The 20,774-nt window shown below is 42.7% G+C and overlaps 1 protein-coding gene across 2 annotated transcripts in view; it reads right to left on the reverse strand.

The window, feature by feature from the left end:
* Positions 1-20,774, reverse strand: part of PTPRR (protein tyrosine phosphatase receptor type R) — a 106,894-nt gene that overhangs the window by 78,156 nt on the left and 7,964 nt on the right. Inside the window, exons 1-2 of one of the 2 annotated variants that reach the window (XM_081928037.1) lie at positions 18,786-18,863; positions 8,730-9,022 (exon numbers count right to left, since the gene is read on the reverse strand). In XM_081928037.1, coding sequence (XP_081784163.1) covers positions 8,730-8,975 — 246 coding nt within the window. In that variant the 5' untranslated portion in view covers positions 8,976-9,022; positions 18,786-18,863. Of the gene's footprint in view, positions 1-8,729; positions 9,023-18,785; positions 18,864-20,774 lie in introns of those variants that run through there. The other variant, XM_081928036.1, reaches the window with a different exon arrangement.

Raw genomic sequence — 20,774 nt, forward strand, 5'->3', positions numbered from 1 at the left:
CTGGAGGCACACTCCACTGTCTCTCGAGACAGCTGGATGCCGCCAACAACACTGCTTGGAAGGATTAAGATGTCTATTTGTACATATAGCATTTTTTACGCGTTTGATCCTATGCCAGATCGCTGGACAAAAGGTGGGTCTATAATAAATATCAATAAATAATAATATTAATAATATTAATAATATTAATAATATTAATAATATTAATAATATTAATAATATTAATAATATTAATATTAATATTAATAATAATAATAATAATAATAATAATAATAATAATAATAATAATTTATTTATATCCCGCCCTCCCCAGCTGAAGCCAGGCTCAGGGCGGCTAACAACAATAAAACAGTACAACAGTACAACACAACACAACACTCTAAAATCATTCATTATAAAATTAATTCAAATCAAACCAATGGCAACCATTGGGCCAGAGCTCCACGAAGATTCCCGAAGGAGGAAGTCAGGCTGTGCCCTGGCCAAAGGCCTGGCGGAACAGCTCTGTCTTGCAGGCCCTGCGGAAAGAGGGCCCTAGTCTCTTGTGACAGAGCGTTCCACCAGATCAGAGCCACAGCCAAAAAAGCCCTGGCTCTAGTTGAGGCCAGCCTAACCTCTCTGTGGCCTAGGACCTTCAGGATGTTTTTATTTGAAGAGACTCATTTACACTGACTGAATAAAGAAAGTGATTAAAGTGAAGGACACTAGACAAAGTCTGGTCCTGGTCTGTAAGTATGTTGAATATAATTAGATTTTAGACTGCAATAATTAATTAATACGTTAATGGAAGTTGTCTGGCATGCTGCTAATGAATCTGCTTGCTCTCCTGTGTCGCTGTCTTGGCTTTCCCTTAAGATTAAAAAAATCCATGAGCCTTTGCACTGGACGTACATTAGTTATGATTTCCTATAAGTGTTGAGAATAAAACTGAGCAGGCAATCAATAAGGATGGTTCGTAAAAAGACAAGACATATTGGTCACATTAGGATGGCACAAATGAGTCCATTACATGCAGGTTTTGCCCTGTATGGAAGAAGTTAGGAATTGCCAGCAAAGCAGGGCTTGTGTTCATTAGCCTGGGTGACTGTTCTGTTATCAGTCAAAGTCATATTATACGCAGCACAATGTAAATAGTGCCAGAAGCCATTTACCCAAATAATCCATAATTACAAAAATACTAACAGATCACAGAAAGACCAGAGCAAACAAACAAAAACCACTTGTACCATTCTTGGGCAAAAAGACAGCATAGCCAATACAATTTCAAAACTGAAATCTATGCATAATGTTGTTTTCATCTGGCATTCTTTAATTTTGCTGGTTCATACTGTATTGCTCAACTGTGTTATTTGGACCAGTTGGAAAACATTTTGCACCCCCCAAAACAGTATATTAATGTCCAAAATAATAAATAATTATGGGAGAAGGATAATAGGGGAGGGGAGAAGAGGAAAACAACTACCCAAACTGTTAATCTGAATTGAAATTTAACACAACATAGATGCATTTATGGACTAGATGACTCTTGGGGTCCCTTCCAGCTCAACAGTTTGATGATTTCCACACCATCATCTCTCAAGTATATATCACCCAAGACTGTAGAGAATATATTCTCACAATATTCTCCAAGAACTGATAAAGGACATAATACTCTATTTCAAACCCACATCGGAACAAAGATTGCATGAGGGTAACACATATATTTACCATATATCTTCTTGACCATACCCAATACTAATGCCTAATTATAATGTTTTATTGCATATATATTCTTAGTTCTAGTTCTTCCCATAAAGGCTTCCACCATGCAGTGAACAGGACATGCATTAACTCAACCTTCGATTTCTGAAAACCTTTCACCCATCTCTTTCTGGAACACAGCCAAATAAGAATTAAGCTCCATTACCAATTGTCAGTTAGGAGTGACCTTGAAGCAAAGGACAACAGAAGGATGATACAACATTTGTTATGGGAACCATAATATAGTACTAATAATGATAATAGAGATCCCAGCTTGCCCCCATTTGCAAAACTTGCTAACAGTCCACTAGGTGTTTTTTTTAAGGCAAGGTTTCCTCGTGCATTTACAGCCTACCAAGCTATAGGCCATTAATCATCCACGAAGTCACATCATCAGGAAGAGGGTCCCCATTTTGGTCCAGATGGAACAGAAGGATCAATGTGGGGTCAGGGTCGGGGGGGGCAGGGGGCACATGATTTTGAGGGGGCGTGGACCACGTGCCTCAACATAGGGATTCCCATCCCACCCTGCCTGCCTGCTGGTCTCTGGGTCACAGAGTCCAGCCTGGCCTTGCTGTTGTGCCACCGTGCCCCTCGCTGAATGGATGCCTGACCAGCATCAGGGTGATGCACTGGCCTAGGGCTGCATCGGTTGGCTGGGCTCCCCCCTGTGCGGGCTGGTGGGCAGGTGGTACAGTGCAGCCCTGTGAGCCCTCTGTGCCCCGTGCCCACATTGCAACAGCAGCAGTGAGGGCTGGGCTGGCACAGTGGGTTCTGTATACATGGTATACATTAGTCCTTGTATACACTAGTCCTTCTCAGAAAAGACCCCTTGAAGTTAATTTACATGATTAACATGTTCATTCATTTCAATGGGTTGGATTTGAGTAGGATTAGTTGAATGCACTCCTACGGCTGCAATCCTATGCCCACTTACTCGTGAGCAATGCCCGTTTAATTCAGTGAGGCTTGCTTCCAAGTATATGTGCACTGCACTCCACACATGATAAATTAAGAATATATTGCACTCTTATTTTTCCTCTTCATTTTATATGGAACAAGACAAAAATAAAAATGCCTTTGGGATGTTCTAGTGTACATTAGACTCTAAACACAATCCTTTTTGCCCTCTCTACAAAGACTGACAACAAGCACAATGCCAGCATAATAGTTCGTCCCACAATTATCCCTGCTGAAGTGCACCGAAGGAAGCAAAAAGGAAATGAGGCCAGCAAACTTCTTTGTGCAAACAAAATACAGAACGACAGAGCTGGAGGCTCCTTGGATGCCATTTGGAACACGTGCCGTGCCAATTAGAATTATTCACAAAATAAAGGGGACGAGGCATCTTTCCCTAAGAAGGAAATCTGAGGGCTACATAGCTTGAAGGAATCATGTTACCATAAAATGGTCCAAAACATAAAAAGAAAATGAAGGTTTTGGGTGTGTGTGTGTGTGGTTTTTTTTTTGGGGGGGGGGACAACCATAGGAAGGTGAAGTTAAATGATAAGAGACATGCATGTAATGACCTACTTCCACACTGCAAGCTGCCAGAGGATATCCCTTGGTACCAGCGTGCAGGCCCAGCCCTAGCATTAGACAGAGTGAAGCAGCTGCCTCAGGCAGCAGCTGCCAGAGGTCACAGCAGCCCTTTCACTGTTCTCCCTAAATCTACTGTGCTAGCCTGTTCTATGCCCCCCTGAACTACCCTGCAACCCTCAGGTACAGTGTTGTTCTGTCACAAGTACTAAAGAAAGATTCAACTGCTAGTCCAGTAGGACTAGGTACAGGATTGGAGGGTGGGTGCTATCATCTTCTTCGCCTCAGGCAGCAAAACGTCTTGGGCTAGCTCTGCTAAGTGGTTTTCTTAGCCCTGCAGGGTTAGATTAAGACATGCTGAGGCTCTAAGCTTTGCCAAGTTTAGGAGGCCGCATCATGTTAGAAATATACACATGTTTTTCGGTGACACAAAGAACGATGAAAACAGAAATACTAAACTTTTAAATTTTCATATATGAGGATTCAGTGAAAGCCAATCACCTAACAAACATAAACAACTTACCATCGGCCTATTTGCAGATAAAATACCTTTAAATGAAAACACCTTGTGAATGGCATATACAAAACTACATTATAGTTATTTATGCACAGATTTATCAACACTATATGACAAAGAATTGTGTAGGAATTAAGTATACTTTTGCCATCTTACCATACCCCACAAGTGCCCTGGAAAAAAGGGACATCCCGTTTTCTTGTGTGAACATGGAAACCATTTTTGGTGCTCATGAAATTTTGGTGCTCATGCAATTCTGCATCAAGATCTTGCCCTGAAATGTGCTTTTTGGGAGGTCACAGTTTTGGGCACCATGCAAGCACGGCCCTGAAAAGAAGCGCATATTATGGGCTTCGTGATCATGTGACTCGAACGGGAGCACAGGTGGGAAGACCCAACATACTGGTTTAGGGACTCAAGATGTTGGAGGGTATGCCTCAAAACAACATCTGTTTATCCTGTTTCCTTTATTAACCTATTATTTAAAACTTGAAATCTAGTTTTTAAAAATTGAATTTAGAGGCCCCTCATAATCTGAGGCTCTGAGTTATAGTTTCCTTAGTTTATGCATAAAGCTGGCCCTGCACACGGGGTCAATGAGCTATCACACAGTTCGTTGGCAACAGGTGTTTTTGGCATTTTGATGAAATCGCCATTGTGTGGGAGTTGCAAAAAACTTCCACACTGAGGAGCATCTATTCCACAATAATCACCTGCCTGCAAGAGTCCTAGGGCAAAGGCCAGACCAGAAGATCACATTTCAAAGTGCAAATAATGACACCTTTTATTTTCACTTTCTAATTTATTTTTCAAATTGCACCAGACAGTTCCCATTCAAACAGGGCAAGTTGTCAGGTTTGATTGGATTCTTCTGTTTTCAGTTCAGCCACTTCTGTGAACATCAAATCTTCTGGGAAACTAGGAAAGCCACATTTGATCTTATATTTTATTTCAAGTGCTTCTTTTTTTAAAAAAACAACAACACAAAACTTAAGGCAGTCGACTGTGAACATTTGCAAAAAAGGCACAGTTAAAGCCCAAATTTAAAGAGGAACAGTCAGTCGGAATCTGTGGGGCCTACTTATGGTATAATCAAATTCTGCTTAGGGCACTTAGAAATTGCATAGCAATTTCCTGTTGCTCCTTAATAGAAAAGGCTAAAAACATCAGATAAGAACAACATTGTCTTGCAGTAGGAAGCCCCTCAAGGTTATATGAAATTATGCCTGGGAGGGGGAAAAATCCCTTTACCTCCTATTCATACAAATAAAATGATCAGGTTTACACCAAGATGTATCCTCAGATTATCCATTAGCATAGTTCCTTTATTGAGAGATTCACAAAGCAATTTTCTTTTTCGTTTTGCTTAGCTACATCCAGTTCTCAGCATCTGCAATCTGTTTCAAGGAAATGGTAATAGGGTAGAAATACAGCTTTTGGTGTTTTGTTTTTTTTGTTCAGATTCTCATTTTCTAATGCAAAATTTTCACTCATAATAAGGAGGATTGATAGCACATTCACCCACCCACCATTCCTGCTTCTACTTTGCAAATACATAAAACTGGATTGTGCTCAGAACCTTCTTGTTCTGCTGCAAGCGCTGGCAGCATTTAAAAGGAAAAAATAAGCTCACTTTCCAGACTTTCCTACTCCATCATAATGCACTCAAAGGATGCAATTGGACTGCAGGAGATATTATGATCTGCAATTGCTCTCATGAGTTCAAGAACCAGGAGCGCTAGTAAAGTCAGGATCTAAAGGTCAGGTTTCCTTGGCAAAACCCACTCAAAGAAATGGGATCTGTAAAATAACAATTGCTGATCTGGTGGCAGGAGGGGCAACCATATTCTTTATAATAACTGGTCCTCATGCTTTAAACTCTTTCCTCCCACCCCCTTTCCCTCACATGCCATGTCTTCTTAGATTGTAAACCTGAGAGCAGAGATTCCTGGATTTTTGTAAGCCACCCTAGCAAGACTGAGCAAATAGTTGAAATAAATATCATTTTATTTCAAACATTAGAATCATAGAGTTGGAAGAGACCACAAGGGCCACCCTTATTCCACCCTTTCCCCAATAGGCCAAGGCATCCTACACTGATCTTACCCCATATTTTTTATCCTCATAACAACCTTATGAGCAGTACTATTTTTCTAGAAAAAGAGGTGCCGGAACTCACCATGAACACCTCCCTTGTTCTCTTATAATGGCACCTGAGAGGTGCCGGAACTGAGCTCCATCGAGTTCCAGCTGAGAAAAAGCCCTGCCTATGAGGTAGGCTGGCATGAGATAGAGCAGCTGGCCCAAGTCAGGGGTGTAGGAAGCGGGTTGCGGGGGTTGCGGTCTACCCTGGGTGTCACCCTGACGGGCGGTGACAAAATGGCGAGCGGCACTCGTCACAGTGGGGCCTGCAGTGCACACCAGCCACACGTCTCAGTGCCCGCAGGCTCTGCGCTGTCCGCCCGCTGCCTCCCCCCTCAGTTGTAGGTCGGCTGAGGCCCCATTGCATGCCCTGTCCCTATGGGTGCTGTGCGTCCTGTATGGGAGCCACGTGCCCCATCCCTATGGGCGCCATGTGCCCCATGGCGCCCAAAGGGACAGGACGGGATGCCGAGTGCCCCATTCTGTCCCTATGGGCACTGCACCCCCCCACCCCTATGGGCAGTTCATCCTGCCCCTGGGCATGCTGCCCCAGGTGCCTGAGAGGCTTCCTCTGCCACTGGCCCAAGTAACCAGCAGCAGATCTGAACCATTATTTGAGCAGGTGTGTTAATATTGTAAACCTGCCTCAGTGGCACTTTGGGTGATCAAATGGTGGCGCAACTGGGGGTTAATAAACAAATAAATAGAATGGATTCAGATAAAGACCACCTGAGAGAACACAGGAGAAGCCCTACTATCAAAGCCTTCACTATGATTTCCAAAAAGCAAAACTGGGTGGGGAAGCTGTGACCACCACAACCCCTGGTTGTTGTTGGATTCCAGCTCCCATCAGCTGGAATGGCCAGTATGGCCAAGGTCAGGCCTGATGGAAGTTATAGTCCCCAAAAACCTCTGAAGGTCGCCAGTTCCACAACCCTGACACAACCTCATTTCTTTGAAGGTGACTAATGCACAGGGGAGCGTCTTTGCGTATTAGTGTTCCTGAAAAGGTCAGCAAGATGACAAAAAATGCTCCTGAAAGTTCAAAGCAAAAAAAAAGGGGGGGAGAGCAAAAGCAGCAAGCAAACAAAGAGGAAAAGTGCATGGCAATAAAATGCAAATCATTCAAAAAATGCTTTGAGAGAGGAATGACTCTGTGGGGAAGAACATTCGGATTCTTAAACCCAAATCTCTCCTAACCGCTCGCTGGCCCACACAGCTTTCCTGGAACACGGGAGAACCCCAGCTGTCAAGGCTTCCCCAAAGACATTCCTGAGGGAAATTTATTTGTGAATGATTATTCAGTTTGGCAGTTGACTCTCCTCTCCATATTTGTGCACTGAAATACTTCTCTGCCCACCCTAACGAGGCAATACTATAAGTAGAAAGTCCTCAGATATCCTCACAGAAGGGCTTGTACTCTAAATAGAGGCTAACCGGGTGCTTAATTCACACTGTTGTGCTCCAGCCATTGCTGCCCATATGGCTCTCAGTCAGGCCGGCACTCGCAGGAGAGCAGCCTTTGCTCTGCACAAATGCATTAAGTAGAGGAAGTCAGGACTCTCACTAGGCAGCTAATGGAGATTTAATGGGGCAGTTATGTAAGAATGACCAACTGCAAATGTGCTTAATTCAGGCTTCAGGTATTTATGTAAAAAAACACACACAAAAACCCAAACCCCCACACAGTAGAAGAATTCAGGCCAAATCGAGGGAGCTTTCACATTCTGTTCTACACATGTGGGGTTGCCATATAATTCATGCAAATTGCAACACATTTTTCTTTTAAAAAGCAGCTGCTGCTATGTTTATGGTAGCTGTGTTAAGCGTGCGCCTGCCTCCCACCTGCATGGCTCAGCTTTATCCACATGCGGGAAAAGAAAGGAAGTTTGGCGATTCTTTCGGTCTTTGCCGATCTGGTGCTTTGGATGCAACTCCCATCAATCTCAGTCAGCACGGGTGGCCAAGGCTGATGGGAGTTGTAGTCCAAAACTTCTGGAAGGCACAAGGTTGGCAAAGATTGTACCAGAGGATTTTCTACCATATTTTCATTGACACTGGTACACAGAGAGGCAGATGTGCTCATCACTGCATCTCCTCAGCGACATTTCCTATAGCCTCCATATATTGCTAGGCTTCAACTCCCATAAGCCCACTCAGTGTGCCCAGTGGTCAGGGATGACCACTGTTGCTCCTCTCTTGGAAATGTGATAGTTTGTCCTGTATATGCTGTCTCTAGTACACCCAGGGCAACCAATGGCAAAAAAGCTTGGTCCAGAGTTGGTGGTCCTCAACATTTTTTTGTTTTACACTAGGAAAGTTTGTAAATTCAAATTCATTCATCATTTTGCTCCTCATTTCCTAGCAAGCCTTCAGGGCTTCTTATACTATATCACCTTCTGTGTACAACAGGTTACGGCTAGGTTTGTCTAGTGTATCAGCAAGTGCAACAAAGCAAATGTCTCCAAGGTATCCTGCAGCATAGGAACGGTTTTGGTTTTGTTGAGGATCATTCAATCACACTTAACCCCTAACTTCTAAAACTTACATGGCCTCTGCCTTTTGTGCCACCAGCAGCCTAAAAACCAACAGCAGGCTACACCAGGAGTAGATAACACATTGCCCCCAAAGTGTGGTGAGCTACAACTCTCATTATCCCCACCGACTGTCTATGCCAGCTTGGACTGATGGGAGTTGGACTTCAATGACACCTGGATGGACACAGGTTCCTCACCTCTGGAGTAGATGGTTCTCAGCTATGATGGCCAGAACTTAGAGCAAGAAAACTTACCACAGTTATCACATTAGCTGCTGGAATAGGCAGATTTTCCACTTCCTGGTCCTCATCACCAGTCATAGCTAATAGGTTGAGAGAGGGTTCGTACGCTGGCTTAACTATGACAGCAGGGTGCAGCTTGCTTATTTTTCCATGGGAAGATAAGTGGGAATTGTGTCCATAATCCTTCCGATCACTTGTATCCAGACTTTTCTCGACACTTTGCACATGGTGGTAAATGAATATTGGCTTCCTGCTCATTCTCTGATGAATTGCCAAGAAGTGATCATTGTCTCCTGAAAAGCATCCTGTTAAAAAAAGGGGGGGGGGAGGAAGATAAGTCATTATTTCCCTTTACTATTTCTTGATTTAGGATGATTTAAAACAAAAACAGAAACAAGACTCTTTCAAAAAGGAAAATAAAGAGAGTTATTTTTTGGTTATGCCCATTTCCTTACCATCTTGAAGTAATGAACTGTATTGGGGAAATGTAGAGAAACACATTTGAATGTGGTATGCTGCATGCCTGAAATGCTTTGTGGGGCTGTATTTGTTGCCATTGTCATTTAAACATTCACACTATACAGCTCATAAGAAACCTTATTCTTCACTCTTTGCAAATTTGTTACATTTGCCACCATATGCACTATGTGCACACTGCCTAAATCTTTGACTGGATTTGCTAAGCTCTTCCCCATCTATATGACAAGATGCATTTTTTAAAATAAAAAATCCACTTTACATACATGATGCTCTCTTCAAAATATGTTCCCAACAGCTGCGGTTAAGGAAGAGGTTTGCTCCTATCTCTGATGTAATTAACGTAATTTGTACCTTGTCTGTCGATTAAGGGGGAAACAATTATTGTTGATCAAAAACAGTCCCACACTCTTGTCTCCAGATATCAGATTTCATGGAGAGAACAAAACCAGATGGGGACTGGGAATTTAAAAAGCAAGGCAGGACTCCCACCTGGCAGTATCAGGCTCAGAGAAGGATGGATATATGGTACATCTTGCTGGAAGTGGAGGGGAAGTCAAAGGCATCGAGCTCTTGGGTTTGAGCTTTGTGAGCAACAGAAGATTTTCCAGGTCTGTCTTATTACAAGGAATTTATGCAGAAATGTAATGTAGAAGTCATGTAGCCCTTGGCAAGGAGCTATACTGGTGCCCCCACCCCATCCCTTGCGTCCTTGGCAAGGAGATGTTGGCTGCCCAGAGCAATGAAGGAGCATCCCAGGGAGTGGACAGGCAGGTGGACTCCTAGCCACTCTGAGCCAAAGTGGGGAAGAGCAATTTTTGTGCCCCCCCCGTGCCTGCACCCTTGGCAGGGGCAAACCTAGCCAACCCCTAGGTATGTCCCTGTAGACACAAGATTGGAAAGGATTTAACACATCCAATATCATGTATGTGCTTTGCCAGATTTTACATGCAACATCTAAAGGGCATTTTCACATTAGAAATGGCTTTTAATCTAGGAAGTGTCACTGGTGAATATTGTTAAGAAAAATATATTTGTTCTAGTTTCTTTAGCATTTCACTGAAGGTAGACATTTACTGTATTGGTTTAGAGGCACGGGAAGTGCAAAAAAACCTTATTGTATTTTTAATACCAATGATGCTTCAAACAAACCCCTTGGACACATTTATTTGGGAGCATAATGCTCCCAAAGGAATGGGCTATGAAATCTGGGTGAAACTAATCCAGATTTCCTGTGATAACGGGGAAATCTAAGAATGTTATTAAACACAGTTCCCCAGTCGGGTTGGCAATTGATTTGTGGAAGTGGGTGCACCAATGGCAAATTTCATTAGGTGTTACGTTCCAGATGACACTGGGAGTTATGAGCTATCTCATATCAGTCTGAAAAATCAAGGAAAGGAGGATCTAAGACCATAAACATAAGAAGAGCCCTGCTGGATCAGAACAAAAGCCTATCTAGTCTGGTATCCTGTTCTCAGGGTGGTCAACACAAGACCTATTTTGAAGCCTGTAAACAGGACCTGAGTGCAACTGTACTCCATTTGTGATTCCAAGCAACAGGTATGCAAGATGCATGATGCCTCCAACAGCAGAGACAGAACAGAGCCATCATGAATAGTGACCACCGATGATCAGAGATGATGGAAGTTGTAATCCAACAACATCTGGGTGGCACAAGTTCTCCTTTTTAGCTCTTCGCCCGGGTTTTCCAAACTTGGATCTCCAGCTGTTTTTGGACTACAACTCCCATCATCCCTAGCTAGCAGGACCAGTGGCCAGGGATGGTGGGAACTGTAGTCCAAAAACAGCTGGAGATCCAGGTTTGGGAAACCCTGCTCTACACTGTGAAACAGCCCTTGTCATGCATTTGCATCAGCACATAAGAAGAACCTGCTGAATCGTGCCAATGGGGTCCATCTATCCCAACATCCTGTTCTCACAGTGGCTGCCCTGATGTCTACAGGAAGCCCAAAACCAGGACCTGAGGACAACAGCCCTTTGAGGAAACCTGGCCTTCAGAAACCTACCGCTTCTGACAGTGGAGGCAGAACAAGGCCACAGCAGGGGAGACAGAAGGATTGCAAAGGACTGTCAGTAGATTAACAAAAAAGGAGGTTGGTGTAGTCAGTGTGGTGCCCTCCTGATGGGGTGCCCTCCCATCATCCAGTGACTATGATGGCTGGGGCTGATAGGGGATGGAGTTAATCAACCTCCAAATGTTATCATATTGGTGGCATAACAGGATGGGGTGGGTTGTGGTTTTTTTGGCAATATTTTACTTTGCATATCAGCATAGACCTGTCCTTGAAAAAGACATCTCTAAATAGCGATGGGATCTCTAATAACCGAAATGGTATTTATGATATCAGGTGAAGAGTCAGAGAACTAACATTCTGTTGCAGCTGGGGGGATATAATGTTACGGTCTTTACCATCAGACATCAATGACATCAAATAACCCTGTGAGTTTGCTACATCGAAAAGTAACATGAGACAGGGCAATATGAACTTGCAGAAAGATCCTGCAATCTGTGACTAATTAAAATCAGGATCTTACACCTACGATTTCAGTTTATAACCCCAAAATTGTATCTTCTTGAAAGGAGTGTACGGTCATATCAGTTGCATACTCATTTAAATGTACAGAATCCAAGAACTGCTAAGGAATCCTGGGATACTGAGTCTGGCCCAGGTGCCGGGAATACTGTGTTAGAGATGCCAACCATGCCTTGCATATCTACAATTCCCAGAATTCCCTGGGGGAGGGAATGTCTCTGACACCAGCCCATAGTACAGAGATGCTCTCTGTGTGTTGAAGAAGGAATTCTAGAGGGGGGGGAATGGTTGGCATGTCTGCAATGCTTGGCCAGTGGCTTGTGCGCATAGTGTTTAACCAGCTTTATTGGGAGCAGAAGACCTTGAGTTGATGTAATTGTATCAGTACAAGATTTCCCAAGTATATCGTGACAATCCTGAAACGGTTACAAGATTATCCCGGAAATATTCAATTGTTTCATATCTCCCTGCTTTCAATAAAAGACAAAAGTCCATACTGTACCGTCAACTTCAGATATGGGACTGAAAGGTAACAAGCAATGTAGCTTACCAGTTATTTCGTCTTTTATTCTACATAATGAGAGGATAAGGATTTGATTACTCAACATAATTCGGAAACAAACTACACCAGGAGAGCAACTTTTGCAGTCTTTGAAGTTGTTGTTTTTTTAATCGCTGATCAAAATATGTTTCATAAGCAACTTTTTGAGCCAGCATCCACTCTTTGAAAATATGAGCAACCCCATTGATGTAAGTGGCCTTTAAGGGCTTGAATCAAAGTCAAATGAAGTCAGTGGGAAGTCTCCCTTTGATATTAGTGGTCTTTGGATCCGGTCGTATCGGTGAGATCAGAATTTGGCCTCAGAACGGCAACCCACACAAAAATCTCCCGCTTCATGAAAGGACTTGACTAATCGCTGAATGTTGCCTACACTGTAAAAGCACAAAACATGCTCATAATCATCTGGCTTGCACTGAGGACGCAGAGTGAATGGAAGCTGTTAATGTGATTCCTGTTTGTCATTATTAAGTGCGCATGGAAAAAAACAACAAAGCAACAGAGCAGACTTTTGACTCTCGGTGTATCAGTCTATGCTGGTGCGTGACGGAAACACAGCGTTGTGCTCCAACGCCACGAGGGATGGTCCCTCAGGGCAACACAAAACTTCCTGTGGAAAACAAGCACAGAAAAGAGGAAGCCTCAGCTATTCTGTGCATGGGGAGTTTAAGAGGTTTTGTACAGGGCAGAATCAGCTCCAGGAGTTGGTGGATCCATGGCCAACTGTGTGTCCCTTAAACCTAGAAGAGGCACGGCATTCTTTCATTCTCTCTCCAGTCCTCTTTGATGGGCACTGAAGCTAGTTTGTGACCCTTTTGGCCTTGGGAGCCCTAGCAATAGTCTCACCTTGCTACCCTCTTGGGCTGGCTATCTAGGGTGGGCTCCCTCTTCTATTTTACAGGAGCATGCAGGGAGAAGGTGCTTCCAAACAAACATATAGAGGAAAGATTTCAGGAGTTCCTTTCTTTTAGAATTCTTAGCTTATCAGATTTCTACTCCACCCTAGCCTGGGCTAAGGGTAAAACTAGATATGAAGCTAAATGCATCCCTTGCTGCTGTGTCCTTAAAACAAGAAGAAGCAGAGAGCGGGGCGAATTTTATTGGGACTACAAAACAAATGGAAAGGAGTGTAACCAGGGCTTTATTTCAAGCCAGAACTCACCAGAACTGAGTTTTGGCACCTCTCATGTGGGCACCATTGCCGTTACAAGAAAACAAGGGAGGTGTTCATGGTGAGTTCCAACACCTCTTTTTCTAGAAAAATAGCACTGGATGCAACACCCTCCACTGCAGACTCTATTAGCTCTAGGAAGGAAGCTCTGTTTAGGCAAATTTTGATATTTCCCTATTTTAAGAACACTTTATATGGGAAGAGGTCAGAATTATTAGACAATTTCAGACAAGTTTTTACCGTAAAAAACACTTTTGCCTTTTCTTAATTTTTGGTTGCTGGTTGGAGGAGGAATCATGTGAATTCAGTAACACAAAAGGACAACTGAACATTATCATTCTCCATGTGTATGAGATCATATGGAAACACTCTCACATGCACAGACTTCAAGAATATTAAGTCTCCTGCTGTAGAGTGAATTGCAGTCTGTCACTTCACTTTGGTAAGTGATGGAAAAGGCAAAATAAAACACAGTTAAATAGCCAGAAAGTAGTTCAATAACCTAAGAGAGGGGGTAAGGATGGATGGGTAGATGGAAGACCATGTGCAGTAGCAGCATCTGAACTTTGGTAAGTGATGGACAAGGCTGAGTATAGCAGAGTTACCATAGTAGTGAGAAAAAATTCAGTAACCTGAGAGAGGGGGAAAGGATAGATGATGATGGATGGATGCCCAGTGCAATTGTAGCACCTGAACCTTAGAACTGTGATGTAAAAATTAAGGAAGCTGAAGTTCCATGGAAGAAGAAGAAAAAACAAAACCCAAGAACTATGCAGAGTTTCTGAAAGCTCAAGGAGATTCCAAAACTCAGATCTTGCAAACAGCTGCAACACTCTGATCTACGGGACAGTTATGCAAGTGAGTGTTTTTCTAGCTGTGTTCAGGTGACATTTAATTCTGTGCTTTTGTAGAAAGAGAACCAGACAACAGGTTTACAACTATGTGAGCAAGCCTGGAAAAACAAAAAGAGAAACCTGTAACGAAACAAAACAAAAAAATCAAGCCAAGAGTGATTGACATTTATATATATTTCAGTAGCCATTAGATATTAGATTCAGGCTTGCAGTCTAGGCACCAAACGGGCAGGTGTTCTCATCAAAGAAATCCGAGTTGACACCTGTCAAGATAATTATACATAAGCATAACAATGCACCGACACTACCTCTATAGAAGCGTTAACCTCTGGAAACATACACAGCCCGTTTCAGCTGCCTAATATTCCAGGTCCTTGAGCAGCTACAAAAGGCCATCAGTTAATATTTATAACGTAATTTGTTTCCCACAGAAATAATTCTTCCAGAAATGGAATTCTTCTTCCAGACTCCCAACATTCTCTCCCTTTGTTGCAAAAGTGGTCAGTTCTATTTTTAGAACAGTAATCATTTTGAGTCAGTGCCATGAAAACGTAGAGCCAACCAACATTTTTGGATCCCTTTGTTATACTTCCCTGATATCTTGGAAGGACTGATGTTTTCACCTCCCAGCTCAAGCCTGCCCCAAAGGGGAACAAATATTTAGTGTTGGCGCTAAGGGGCTTTCAGCTTAATTTCCCCCTGTCCCCGCTCCTGACGAAACCATATTGAAGTATCTTGGCAATTGCTCATGCCCTTTTGTCATTTTAGAGCAGAGCTTCTCAGCTGTTTTTGGACTACAACTCCCATCATCCCTAGCTAGCAGGACCAGCAGCCAGGGATGATGGGAATTGTAGTCCTAAAGCATCCGGAGACCCAAGTTTGGGAAACCCTGTTTTAGAGCAAGAAATGGAAATGGATGCTTTGAAAAACAATCTACACCCCGACTCTGACATGGTGGGAATGTGGATTGATGGAATTGTGTTTTGCTTGTACAGAAGGAGTATCACAGGGGTGAGGAACATTTTTCAGTCTGAACGCCATGTCACTGCCACATCACTTCTGGGCAACCTTTTGAATGCTGCTTGCTGGTGGTGTGGAGGTCAAAGGCCGAAGTGGGTGAAGAAACAAATATGACGTTTAGCTTTGTACACTAGGCTAGTTTTTACGCACATTCAAACACTCCGTACCTTCAATCCAGACACACAAAAGCACTTGGATCAGTGATAGATGTGGCCTAAGGAGAAAGGCCAGACAGAGAGGCTTAAATTGTCACATTCAGCTCTCAGGATGAAAGTTTCCCACCCCTGGGGTAATATGACTGCTTCGTCGCTCACTGCTCAGTGAGCATCTTGGTTTTTCATTCAGCTAACTTTCAGTAGCTTCACAACATTAAATACAGGTTGACTTGGGAATTACAGTCAGGATGAAGAATCACACAATCCTTTCATCACACACCTTACCCCACATTCCCGCTGGGACAATTTGGTCTTATGAATTTTGACCTCGCAGGGATGGATTATTCCTCTTAGTGAGAGGCAACGACACATGGTATCTGCCATTCTGTTGGCATGAATAAAATCCAGTGAATTATAATTAGTCAGCTTAATGGCAGGTTATTTCACTTTTATCCTCTGGTAATTATCTTGGGTCTATGGGGATGTTCAGGAATGGAAAACTACTTCACACCCGAGTTTCCCAACCTTGAGGACTTTTTTTTCCAGAGCCTACCACGCAGATAGGCTCTGAAAATTAGAAAAATATCAGAACCTACCCCCTAATATGTTTTGTCTTTCTCTAAAATGAAAAAGAGAAAGAATTTCCTGTTTCCACTGAATAAAAAGATAAAATCCTTTCCATACAATCACCTGATCTCAGTGTAGCGATGGAAAAAGTCTGAGAGTATTGGCTCCTTTTGTGATTGGGTAGTCATTCTAATTGAAAGTGGGTTTCTTTGGTTTACTGTTGAAAACTGAAAAAGATTTATTTTTCTTAAGGCAGGTTTTGTCTCTTATCACCACTGTCGCTTTCCTGGTTTCTTTTCTCAATCTAGATCTGACCTACCATTTAGACCTCTGTTTCAGGTATTTTTTATGCCCTCATTCCTCAACACACACACACACACACACACACACACACACAAACACACACACACACACACACACACACACACACTGTAGCTATCAATAAAATCCATTGGATGCTCTGTATAGGTTTTGAATTGACCCGACATCCCACTCGCCACCTCCTCACAGCAGATGGTGCTTCCTACTGAGAGAACAGGCTGCCTCTTCTATCCTCCTATTCAATGCACTTAACAACGAAGACTACTCCTAATAAATCAGGACTGCAAGTTTTAATCAGATTAATCAACTGGACCATTAATTGACAGTTGGAGGCAAATCTAACGAGTGAGAACTCGTGACAGAGTTGTTAATCTTTCGGCGGCTATTTTTGTCCTAGTGTCCTACTGCAATAAGGAAGAAAAAATAAAAACAAATTACGATTCCATCTCCTCCTAACAAGGAGTGCTAACTTTTGTTTCTGAAACTACAGGTTCCCATGTCCTTTCTTCAACAGTGGAAAAAAGACAGTTGGTGGGGCAGCTGAGTGGGGCTGCTTTCCTTCCCACCTTTCAAACACCGTTCAGCACCAGGAGGAGGAAGAGGGCTACTTATAGCTCCTTCTATAAGTAAGGAGCTTGGCAGGTGCAGGCATGGCAGCGGAGCCATTTCAATGCTCCTGCAGCTGTGTCTGCACCGTGCCAGGCTCACTGCTGCCTTTCCCCTCCCTCCCAAATTGGCCGCAATTTTATAGGAGCATACAGTTTCCATGTTAAACACTTGAAAAGCATGACCCTGTGGTCAACTTCCTTATTGCTCTCTTTGTGCAGTGTGTGTTCCAGTGTTTATCTTACACGTGGCATGAGGCGAAGCATGTTTACTCAGAAGAAAATCCAACTGAGTTCAACTGACTATGCCAGTTTGCATAAGATTGCGCCTGTAGTTCCCAACACACCCTGCAAGGAACATCACTGTTGTTACCACTGAACAGCCTTAGAGGACTGATCCTCCAAACTCTCCCAGTCAGGGCTCAAATCCAGATTCCTCATCTTTCAAGCCTTCTCTCACATCCTAGATCACACTGATTCTCATGAAGACAACCAAATTACTACCATATTTACGTGAATCTAACGCACCATCGAATCTAATGCATACCTCAGTTTTCAAAACCTTGAAACCAAAAAAGTATTTGCTTGCACCATCAAATCTAATGTGTACCCTAATTTCTGTGATGTAATTTGGCCAAAAAAGATGTGTGTTACATTTGAGTAAATACAGTACATCTAACCTCGACTTCAGCTGTACTCAGCCCCACCACATAACTTGTATTCTTAAACTCTACACAGAAAGTGTGCACGCATCCACCTTTGGACTATTATGGACTTGGGTTTGGAAATTCATAGGTTTCAACCAACTTCAAAGAAGAGATTCTGTGCTTCATGTTGATGTTGTTCTCTATATTCCTTCAGCATCCAATGTACCTGTTTAACCATTCCAGCTACCATTTTTAAACTTACAAGTATGTGTGCACTGATGATAATCATTATCACATCACCTGTTCCACATGTGGGGAAGCTTTGGGCCTCTAGATGCTGCTGAACTACAGTTCCCATCATCCCAGGCTGTTTTCCATGCTTGTCAGGGGTGGTGGTAATGGGAGTTACAGTTCAGCAATATCTACAGAGCCAAAAGTTCTGTTCACCTGGCCTACTCTTATGGTTTAAAACAGGGGCTGGAAACCTGTGACCCTCCACATGTTGCTAGACTGCAACTCCCATAATCCCTGAGCATTTTTACCATGCCTGCTGGGAGTCTATAAGCATTCAGAGAGCCACAGGTCTTCCACCCCTAGTTAAAAAGAGACATGGATAGAAGTAGCCATTTATTTACAGTGTTTTTATTCAGTCTTAAGAAGATCAGGGAGCCTAACCATTAAAGCAATCAATTAAAACAATGGTCATCAATAGCAAAATATACCTAGTAAATTAAAAGCATTAAAAAAAGAAGTTGTTCTTAAAAACCACAGAAACCCAGAGAGAGGAAGAGTAAAAAAATAAAACAAAACCTATTATAATAATCACTATTAATCCTAAATAAATACAAATACATCTTCAGTTGGTGCCAAAAAGATAACAAACCTGGTGCTACTTGGAGCACTGAATTCTAAAGCCTACTTAGAGTTACGTCTGCTTGCAATATTTTGCTGATAATTGAAGGCAGAGGAAGCAGTGCGAGTATAAAGAGTGCGTTCTCCCCATCTCAAACCCCATAAGTAAACGCACATATCTGATTCCATGGACAACTCTACTAAAAACTGCTTAGACAAATAGCTTGCTTTAATTATATCCCCTTTCCCAATTAAACAAACCAAACCATAGAACATATTTACCCAAAGGATGCTTTCAAATGATGCTCAATGTCCAACTGAGTACAGAGCCATCTGGAGCTAGCATCCCTGGCATCTGTAATATCTGCTTAACAAATCCATCTCAAATGAGCAGGAGGTCACATGCCAGTTGCGACAGGCTCATTGCCTGCATTTCCCCTCCCCTAAATCCATTGCATCCAGAGCAAAGCTCTTCCTTGATTTTGCATATTTTAACATGCATTTAAATATACTTTGTGAAATAATTAAATACTGCTCGGTACACTTTTAAACGAAAATCTGACAGGCTAGAAGTCACTGAGAATAAATCATCCATATGTGTTTAACTCATGACCAAGGCAGCATTTTAAGGCTCAAAACCAAAAAGGGCTTATTTGAGCTTCTGACTATAGAGATGCATTTCACGATCAACTTTTAAGTGAAGTGGAAATCTGATATTGTGGGCAATTGGATTTCTGTGGTACACTCATGTGAATTAAGAGTTGATAGATTGGTCCCTAATGCATTCACAATCCTGACTCACTCATACACAGAATATTGATTCATTTAATGTTGCGCAAAACTTGGACATTTTCCAGAAGGTGCCTTTTTTCATCGTCCCTGAGATTGCATTGAACAGAATGGATAATCTCACTTTACAAGAAATGAATTTGGGATTATTTTCATGCATCCAAGGCTGTGTCCATGTGTTAGATATTCCAGAGGGTCTGCCTTCTGTATTAACCGCACTTGTTTTTGAATATAAATTTATTTTTTGCTTGTTCTTCACACAGCATTAAGTAAAACCACATGAAGCTATCTGAAGTACCATTTATTCCTATATATACCATCCCATTAAAGGTAAAGGTAAAGGGACCCCTGACCATTAGGTCCAGTCGTGACCGACTCTGGGGTTGCGGTGCTCATCTCGCTTTATTGGCCAAGGGAGCCGGCGTACAGTTTCCAGGTCATGTGGCCAGCATGACTAAGCCGCTTCTGGCGAACCAGAGCAGCGCACGGAAACACCATTTACCTTACCGCCAGAGCAGTACCTATTTATCTACTTGCACTTTGACATGCTTTCGAACTGCTAGGTTGGCAGGAGCAGGGACTGAGCAACAGGAGCTCACCCTGTCACGGGGATTCGAACCGCCGACCTTCTGATCGGCAAGTCCTAGGCTCTGTGGTTCAACCCACAGTGTCACCCCATCCCATTAGCAAAGCTGCCTTATACTGAATCAGACCATTGGTCAATTTACTTGAGTGCTGTTCACACTGACTGGGAGTAGCTTTCTCAAGTTTCATGTACAATGGGAAGAAATCTCCAAATATATCCCAGTTCATCACTCTTCTCAGTTGACAGATAAATATTTCCTTAGGATCATACTAAGATCTGCAGGACACGTGGAACCCAGGCCTCAATCTCAAATCTCTGTCTGCTGGATTACAGCGGTGCTGACAGGCTATGGTCTGAAGACACATAAAGCTAGCACCTTGCTGATGCTAATCAGGTCTGGGTTTGGGTCAATGCCCTGATGGGAAACTGCTGAGGAACCTTGAGTTTCCCAACAGAACAAAGGCAGGATAGAAATGTCAGGAAATCAATCGATGTGACTTGCACCATGCAGTGCTCATTTGATTGCTTTATCATGTGCATAAAGGCAGATTTCAACGTGCCACTGTATTGGTTTCCAACAGGGGTATGGTGGCAGCATAATAAAATATAGGTATGTTTTGAAACAACAACAATTATGCAACCACTCCATCACATTTCTAAAGTGAGATTGAGTCCACTCAGCCCATATATTACCACACAAGTCCTGGATTGGTCAGAATCTTCTCTACCAATATTCTTCCATCCTACAGATTTGAAGATATTTTTCAATGTAATAACACATACAGTGGTACCTCGGGTTACATACGCTTCAGGTTACATACGCTTCAGGTTACAGACTCCACTAACCCAGAAATAGTGCTTCAGGTTAAGAACTTTGCTTCAGGATAAGAACAGAA

Source organism: Podarcis melisellensis (assembly GCF_964234715.1).
Source record: "Podarcis melisellensis genome assembly, chromosome: 10".
NCBI classification, from domain to species: domain Eukaryota; kingdom Metazoa; phylum Chordata; class Lepidosauria; order Squamata; family Lacertidae; genus Podarcis; species Podarcis melisellensis.